The sequence below is a fragment of the Callithrix jacchus genome, chromosome 7 (assembly GCF_049354715.1).
Source record: "Callithrix jacchus isolate 240 chromosome 7, calJac240_pri, whole genome shotgun sequence".
Taxonomy (NCBI): domain Eukaryota; kingdom Metazoa; phylum Chordata; class Mammalia; order Primates; family Cebidae; genus Callithrix; species Callithrix jacchus.
Window position 1 is genome coordinate 61,944,240 of NC_133508.1, and position 9,299 is coordinate 61,953,538.

Sequence of the window (9,299 nt, forward strand, 5' to 3'; positions counted from 1 at the left end):
GTCATGAAGGAGAAAGTGGATAGAAATAAAGATGAAGCAGGGTTGCCATGAGTTGATAATTGTTGAACAGGGTACTAATTATATGGGATTCAACAAGGGTATTGAAATTTCCCCCAATAAAATGTTCTTTCAGTATTTGTAGAATGGAAGCATGTATGTATAACATACAAATGTATACATACAAACATTTGTTTTAAATGATACACAAAAAATGTTAGGAATTCTAATCCAAAGCATTTTATTGCTTTTCAAAAAGGGAACTATACATGGTCAGTATCATGAGGGGATAGTTCACTCCTCCCTGACCTTGGTCACAGGCCGCCACGAGGAGGGACTACTGCAGCCCTCCAGTAGCCACTGCCATCTTTCTCATCACTGTCCTTACCTTTGGAGTCCACAATCCCCAGTGGCTCCTGAGTCTAGACTCTGTCAAATTCCACACTGATAGCAACAATGACTGCATCTGATGTATGCTGCTGGCAATCTTAAGCCCAAAATGCTTCAAAGATTGAACAGTCATATACATTTAAAATACATAGAAAAATAATATAATTAGAATGTATACAAAGTAGATTTTTACAAAACAACTTCACTGCAAGAAATACATCTTAAATCCAAGCACAAAAATGTGGAAATATACACGGAAGGATATATGTTTAAGAAACAGTATTTTTATTTCTAAATGCTGAGTGAGAAGACATAGACTACTAAATTCTAGATTACTGATAAAATTTCAAAAAGAACTTGATTTTGCTAGCAGAAATTTTTACCCCATTCTCAAGCTTCTACAAACAGTTCTTGAAGGAATTAGACAGCTGTTCCTCTTTCCAAATTCTGTTTAATTTCAGCTGTGTATTTCCCATAGAATCTTTCAGCTTTCTTGTTGAATTTGGCGTTCCTTTCATTAATGTAGTCAATATCTGCATCATCATTATAAGGACGCCTCCGGCTATATTTGTCTCGTTTTTCAATCCTGAGGAAAGAAGAAAATTTACAAAATTCAAAATTGCCTTCTCTTTTGATCTTAATAAGACATCCCCAAACAGTTAAGAATAAAATCTACATTTAGAATCGCACACATTGTGGGGGCTGGAGGAAGCCAGGCCAGTTTTCATCAAGTTCCAGTTGAAACTGAATTAATGGCACAACTCAGGATATGGACTGTGAAATCCAGTAAACACAAATTCATCTTCAGATTGCTAAAGCAATGATTCATTTTTGGGAACTCGACTGTACCGAAGCACCACTTAAAAGTAGCTAACTATCAGGCCAGGCACTGTGGCTCAGCACTTTGGGAGGCCAAGGCGGGCAGATCACCAGAGGTCAGGAGTTAAAGACCAGCCTGACCAACATGGAGAAATACAAAATTAGCTGGGCATGGTGGCGCATGCCTATAATCCCAGCTACTTGGAAGGCTGAAGCAAGAGAACTGCTTGAACCTGGGAGGCAGAGGTTGTGGTGAACTGAGATTGTGCCACTGCACTCCAGCCTGGGCAACAAGAACAAAACTGCACCTCAAAAAAAAAAAAAGAAGATAACTATTAGCTGGTCATGGCGGCTCATGCTTGTAACCCCAGTACTTCTGAAGGACAAGGCCTCCCAAAAGGTCCTTTGGAAGGATCACTTGAGCTTAGGACTTCCAGATCAGCCTAGACAACACAGAGAGATTCCATTGCAAATATTTTTAAATACATTTTTTAAGAGGATCACTTGAACTCACGAGTTCCAGACCAACCTGGATAACACAGAGACTCCATCGCTATAAAAAATGTTTTAATACATTTTTTAAATAAGAAGATAACTATAACAATAATTATATTAAATAGGCCAGGCACAATGGCTCACACCTGTAATCATAGCACTTTGGGAGGCCGATGCAGGTGGATCACCTGAGGTCAGGAGCTTGGGGCCAGCCTCGTCAACATGGCAAAACTGTATCTGTACTAAAAATACAAAAACTAGCCAAGAGTGGTGGCGCATGCCTGTGGTCCCAACTACTCAGGAGGTAGCTTGAACCTGAGAGGTGGAGACTGCGGTGAACCGAGATCACGAAACTGCACTGCAGCCTGAGCAACAGAGTGAGACTCTGTCTCAAAAAAAAATTATATTAAATAACCACAGCTAATACCGAGTGCACAATATGTGCCAGACACTGTTTTTTTGTTTTTGTTTTTGTTTTTTTGACATAGGGTCTCGCTCTGTCACCCAAACTGGAGTACAGTAGTGCAATCACAGTTCACTGCACCCTCGACCACTCAGACTCAAGTGATCCTCCTGACTGAGTCTCCCAGGTAGCTGGGACTACAGGCAAGCACCACCATGCCCAGCTAATTCTTGTATTCTTTTTGTAGTGACAGGGTTTCACCATGTTGCCCAGGCTGTTCTCAAACTTCTGGACTCAAGCAATCCTCCTGCCTCAGTCTCCTGAAGGACTAGGATTACAGGCAGGAGCCACTACGCCCAGCCCAGACACCATTCTTAATACGTTACATGTATTAACTCCTCACATATTTTCATTCTGCTCTACTTAACAGTTGCCTCTATCAGAATTAAGAAACACAAACATAAGTGAGGAACACTTACTACAACATTCTTGCTTCTTCAAATCAAACAGGGGAGTGGCTGTTAAAGTCCTTAAAGAAGGATCCTTTTTTTTATATACCTTTCCCCTTTACTTGTAACAATTCCATTTCATCAACATTCTGCATCTCCACTCCAAGTCATACATGTTCAACCCATACCTGCTATCTACTCCCAAACCACTATAGATACATCAGAAATTAGCAAGTGTAATTTATATATTTTCAATTCATTCTAAGCACATGAGATTCAGGTGCATACGCTAAGTGTATTTTGTCACTAAGTATTTACAATGTCAGGCTGCTCTACTGAATACTTACTGTTTTTCCAGATCTATGACCATCCTGTCAATTTCCTCTGTGGAAGGCACATGTGTTCCATGAAGAAGACTATTAGATGTTGGGAAAAACTCTTCTCCACTGAAAAGACAGCAAAATGAACTTATTTGAACTATATGAACTATAGTTCAAATGAACAAAATGAACTATAAATGCTCCATTTTCAAATGTCAAATGAAACTACCATTCATGATGAGAGAGAAAATACACACACATATTTACTGTGAGAGCCTACTTTAATTTTTTTTTTTTTTTTGAGACAGGGTCTTGCTCTGTTGCCCAGGCTGGAGTGCAGCAGCAAGGTCTCAGCTCACTGCAACCTCCACCTCCTGAATTCAAGCAATTCTCCTGCCTCAGCCTCCGAGTATCAGGGATTACAGGCACCCACCACCACACCCAGCTAATTTTTTTTATCTTTAGTAGAGATGAGGTTTCTCCATGTTGGTCAGGCTGGATTCGAACTCCTGACTTTGTGATCCACCTGCCTTCCTTCCCAAAGCACTGATTATAGGCGTGAACCACTGTGCCAGCCCAATTCTTTTCTTTAATAAAATACAGGCCCGATGTGGTAACTCACATATGTATTCCCAGCACTTTGGGAAGTCAAGTCAGGCGGATCATTTTGAGGTCAGGAGTTCGAGACCAGCCTGGCCAACATGGCAAAACCCTGTCTCTACTAAAAGTACAAAATTAGCCAGGCATGGTGGCACACACCTGTAGTCCCAGCCACTCAGGAGGCTGAAGCAGGAGAATCACTGGAACCTGGGAGGTGGAGATTGCAGTGAGCCGAGATCACCCCGCTGCACTCCAGCTTGGGCAACAAAGTAAGACTGTCTCAAAAAACAATTTTTTTAATTAAAAGAATAAAAATACAGTCATGCACAGTGGCTCATGCCTGGAATCCCAGCATTTTGGGAGGCCAGGGTGGGCACATCACCTGAGGTCAGAAGTTTGAGACCAGCCTGGCCAACATGGTAAAACCCCGTCTCTACTAAAAACACAAAAAAAGTTACAGGCATGGTGGCGGGCGCCTTAATCCCAGCTACTTGGGAGGCTGAGGCAGGAGAATCCCTTGAACCTGGGAGGCGGAGGTTGCAGTGAGGAGATTGTGCCACTGCACTCCAGCCTGGGCAACAGAGTGAGACTCTGTCTCAAAAAAAATTAAAAAATACAAAATTGATTCCAATCTTATGAGAACTAAGAAAAACTTTTAAAATTTTTTTTAAAAATACAAAATTGAAAGGAACCTAAGACATCATCTTCTCCAACACCTTCATTCTACAGATCAAAGAGCCAACGGGCAGAGGCTCCAGGACTTATCAAAGGTTACAAAGTGCTAGGGTCAGAGCTGGAATTAGAGCTCCATCCTGAAGTTATTTTCTTTTCCACTAAAGCAAGCTGGCAAACTACAGCCCACCACCTGTTTATGAAAACAGTTTTACTGGGACACAGCCACACCCATTCTTTCATGAATCCTCTGCAGCTGCTTTTGCACTGCAGCAGCACAGCTGAGTAGATGTGACAGACTATATGGCCCACAAAGCTGAAAATATTTACTCTCTGGTCCTTCACAGAAAAAGTTCACCGACCCCAGCTGGGTGTGGTGGCTCATGCCTGTAATCCCAGCACTTTGGAAAGCTGAGGTGGGGGGATCACCTGAGGTCAGAAGTCTGAGACTAGCCTGACTAACATGGAGAAACCCTGTCTCTCCTAAAAATACAAAATTAGCTAGGCATGGTGGTGTATGCCTGTAATCCCAGCTACTCGGAAGGCTGAGGCAGGAGAATCGTTCGAACTTAGGAGGCAGAGGTTGTGGTGAGCCAAGATCACACCATTGCACTCCAGCCTGGGCAACAAGAGCCAAACTCCCTCTCAAAAAAAAAAAAAAAAAAAAAGTTCACCAATTACAGCACTAACATGGAGAAACATTCTGCCTCCTAAAATAGTAAGTCGGTAACAAGTAACTATGACAATCAGGGTGTTAATCAATCAACAACCAGTCTTAGAAAAAAACAAAACTACCAGTCTTTAGGAAAAAAACAAAAAACAGGCGATTAATTTAATTGCTGTGAAATAAGCAATAAACAGTGCTGTCAAAACAGAGACCAGGCCTGGCACAGTGGCTCAGACCTGTAATCTCAACCCTGTGAGAGAGGCCAAAGTGGGAAGATCACTTGAGTCTAGGAGTTCGAGATAACCTGAGCAACACGGTGAGACCCCGCCTCTACAAAAAGTTAATTAGCCAGGAATCATGGCACATGCCTGTAATCCTAGCTACTGGGGAGGCTCATGTGGGAGGATCCCTTGAAGCCACAGCTTTGGGGTTACAGTGAGCTATGATGGTGGCAATGCACTCCAGCTTAGGCAACAAGCAAGACCCTGTCTCTTAAAAAAAAACACAAGGAAAGGGCCAGGCACAGTGACTCAGCTGTAATCCCAGCACTTTGGGAGGCCAAGGTGGGCAGATCGCTTGAGGTCAGGAGTTCAAGACCAGCCTGGCCAACATGGTGAAACCCCATCTCAGCTAAAAATAGAAACATTAGCCGGGCATCGTGGTGGACCCCTGTTATCCCAGCTACTCGGGAGGCTGAGGCAGAAGAATTGCCTGAACCCAGGAGGCAGAGGTTGCAATGAGCTAAGACCACACCACTGTACTCCAGCCTGGGTGACAGACCAAGACTCCGTCTCAAAAGAAAAAAAAAACAAGGAAAAAAATCCTCAAAAAACACAGACCATCCTTAGACAGCTATTAATAACCCATATGCCATTAAAGCATGATTCTATTTATGTACATGTATACACATTCACACACGCACACACAAATACATTCACATCACCTCAGGATGAATAAAGGACTTACTGTTTTTCTCTCAGTCTCTCATATGTTTCCATGTCAGGTTTGATCTGCTTGGTCAACCGATGGTACTGGCGTAACTGGGCAGCAGCATAATCTAAAAACATCAAATGAGAAACAGAGATGATATATTTCCTTCTTTGGACCTTCCTACTGAGAGAAAAATCTATACTATCCCTTATCCAAAATGCTTGGGACCGGAAGTGTTTTTGATTTTTTCAGATTTTGGAATATCTGTATTATACTTAAATCCAAAATTGGAAATGCTCCAATCAGCACTTCCTTCGACCATCACAGCATCATGCTTGTACTCACACAGTTTCGGATTTTGCAACATTTTGGATTTCAGATTTTCAGACTAGGGATACTCAATCTGTATGAAGTAACATATGCTCAAAACACTATTGTAAGCACAGCTTCCATCCTGAAGATGCTGACGAACACTCTTTGATAAATTTTACTCGAGAATTTAGAAACCCAGCTAACTGAAGTACAGCCTTTTTTCATTTCTGTCCTAAGAGACATATTTGTACTTTTTTTGGTCTTGGGCCTCGAAAAGAATATCCCATGAAGGAAGCCAAGAGGCACATCCTTTCTTGAAACCAGAGACAATAAAGGAAATGATTCTCTAACAGCCCAGCCAATAAAGTACAGTTCAATAAAGGTCAATCTGACCTGAAAATCCCAGATCAGGGTTTTTCCTCTTCTTTTTCCTCTCCCATCTTTCCGCATCTTCTGCACTGATCTCCAGCAACTTCACTTTCTCATAATCTTCTCCTCTTGCTGCACATTCCTAAATAGAAGAAAAAAGCTAATACCTCCAATTATGATACAAGCAGTAATTTCACTTACTTTAAATCAAGAAAGATCCAATAAATATCAAGCAACACTTTAACAGTGTTTTTTTATTTTGAGACGGAGTTTCACTCGCTGTCTCCTAGGCTGAATTGCAGTGGTGCACTCTTAGCTCACAGCAACCTCCACCTCCCAGGTTCAAGGAATTCTCATCCCTCAGCCTCCCAAGTAGCTGGGACTACAGGAACATGCTGCCATGCCTGGCTAATTTTTGCATTTTTAGTAAAGACGGGGTTTTGCCATGTTGGCCAGGCTGGTCTCAAATTCCTGACCTCATGTGATCCAACTGCCTTGGCCTCCCAAAGTGCTAGGATTACAGGCGTGAGCCACCGTGCCCGGCCCTTCCTTTAAGTATTACTAAATATTATTAAAGGGGCCGGGTACGGTGGCTCACGCCTGTAATCCCAGCACTTTGGGAGGCCGAGGCGAGTGGATCACAAAGTCAAGAGATCGAGACCATCATGGTCAACATGGTGAAACCCCATCTCTACTAAAAATACAAAAAATTAGCTGAGCATGGTGGCATGTGCCTGTAATCCCAGCTACTCAGGAGGCTGAGGCAGGAGAATTGCCTGAACCCAGAAGGCGGAGGTTGCGGTGAGCCGAGATCGCGCCATTGCACTCCAGCCTGGGTAACAAGAGCGAAACTCCGTCTCAAAAAAAGAATAAATAAATAATTTAAAAAATAATAATATTTAAAGGAAATTTGGGAATATACTATGGTATATAAGTGAGCACATGATACTTACTGAGTATTTATCAGGTATCAGACCTTGTTTTAAATGTTTTACATGCATTAATTCACTTAATTCATAATTAACTCAAATAATTATTGCTATAGTCCCCGTTTTATTGATGAGAAAACAGAAGTACAGAGATGTCAAATAAACTCACCTAAGATGTTGCAGTTGGTAACAAGCAGAGCCAGAATTTCATTCTGGCAGCTTGGCCTAAGAGCAAGTGTATTCAACCACTATGTTGTAGTGTCTTGATATAACAGAATGACTAAATAAATCACTTATGAATATAGAATAGTTCCTAACCTTTTTCTTTTCTTCTTCTTGCAGTTCCCACTCCAAACGAGCTTTTTTGGCTTCCCAATTTGCAGGTAATTTTAGTCTTTTATCTTCTTCCACAACTTCTTGGTGATTTAATTTACGAGCTTCATTCTAAAATTGTAACGTAAGAAGTGTGTCAGCTAAAACATGAAAATAAATCCAGATACATCTTACCTGCTTTGAAGAGGATCAAGCAAGACATATCATAAGGTGACCCTATTTATCCTAAAAGCAATAGAGAGCAATCATGGGATCTTAAGCTAGGGAATAGGCTAATAGGGTCTACATTTTTATGCAGTCAAGAAAAATGTGTTGAGTTGCACTGGTTTGCTGTTCCAGAGCACTAGAGGCTAAAATCAGCTTTGCCTCTATGAGTTGTGTGATCTCTTTTTTTTGCATCAGAACAAGGTTTCGAAATATGGGAGAACCATACTATAGTGGCACTTAAGTAGACTTTATTGGGCATTTAATAATATTAAATTGGCAGGGTGAGGTGGCTCACGCCTCTAATCCTAGTACTTTGGGAGGCTGAGGCAGGCGGACTGCTTGAGGTCAAGAGTTCAAGACCAGCCTGGCCAACATGGCAAAATATCATCTCTACTAAAAATACATAATTAGCTGGGCATGGTGGCACATGCCTGTAATCCCAGCTACTCAGGAGGCTAAAGCAGGAGAATCACTTGAACCCAGGAGGCAGAGCTTAAGGTGAGCCAAGATCACACCACTGCACTCTAGCCTGAGTGACAGAGCAAAACTCCATCTCAAAAAAAAAAAAAAGAAAAGAATTACAGCACATGCTGTGAAAGACACTCTAATTTCAATTCTTTTTTTGGAGACAGAGTCTCACTCTGTCACCAAAGCCGGAGTGTAGTGAGTGGCACCATCTCAACTCATTTCAACTTTTGCCTCTGGGGTTCAGACAAGTCTCATGCCTCAGCCTCCCAAGTAGCTGGGATTACAAGCATGTGCCACAATGCCTGGCTTATTTTTTATATGATCCCAATGTGCTGCCACCGGATACAGCTTTCATCTCAGATGATCCCGTTCTGTGGGTCTGTCAGATGCAGTGGTGTGGCTTCCTCGCCCCCTCTACAAAAGCGCCTGGCCCTGGCCAAGTGACCGATCTGAGCCGGCCTCCAAGACTACTCACCCGCTTCAGGTGCAGCTCCCGGAATTTGCGCAGTCTCTGTTCGCGCTTCTGAGCGGCCAACTCCGCCGCCGCAGCAAAGGACCCCTCCTCCACGCTGTCCACCAGCACCTGCGGCGAGGAGAATTGGCTTCAGGCAGAGCCGGCTCGGCTTCTCCCCGGACGGCCCAGGCCGAGTCCCCGCCGGCCCCGACAGGCTGGGCCTAGGGCCTAGACCGCCGACTCGACCCCACAGTGTCTGCGCCGACCTGAAGCAAAACTAGACTTCGCCTCCACCTCTCTCCCAGGCCGCTCCCCGCAACCCTCACCAACAAAACCCCCGGTGTGGGGTCGTCTAACTCACCTCGGATGCAGCAACAGCCGCCATCGCAACCTCTCTTCCCACTTCCGGCAACAATACAGAGCACTTCCGTCAACCTTCAGGCAACCAGGCCGATACGTAATGAAGACTACCATAAGCCCCGCCC

General features: G+C 43.2%; 1 protein-coding gene across 1 annotated transcript; it reads right to left on the reverse strand.

Annotated features, from left to right (window-relative positions):
* Positions 1–221: 221 nt before the first annotated feature.
* On the reverse strand, positions 222–9,232 carry SYF2 (SYF2 pre-mRNA splicing factor). Its single transcript, XM_035308183.3, has 7 exons — positions 9,176–9,232; positions 8,836–8,943; positions 7,671–7,796; positions 6,448–6,565; positions 5,779–5,869; positions 2,901–2,999; positions 222–973 (listed from the first exon to the last, which is right to left on the reverse strand). The coding sequence occupies exons 1-7, from the start codon at positions 9,197–9,199 to the stop codon at positions 808–810; spliced, it is 732 nt and encodes a 243-aa protein (XP_035164074.1). The 5' UTR covers positions 9,200–9,232; the 3' UTR covers positions 222–807.
* Between the last annotated feature and the right edge of the window lie 67 nt (positions 9,233–9,299).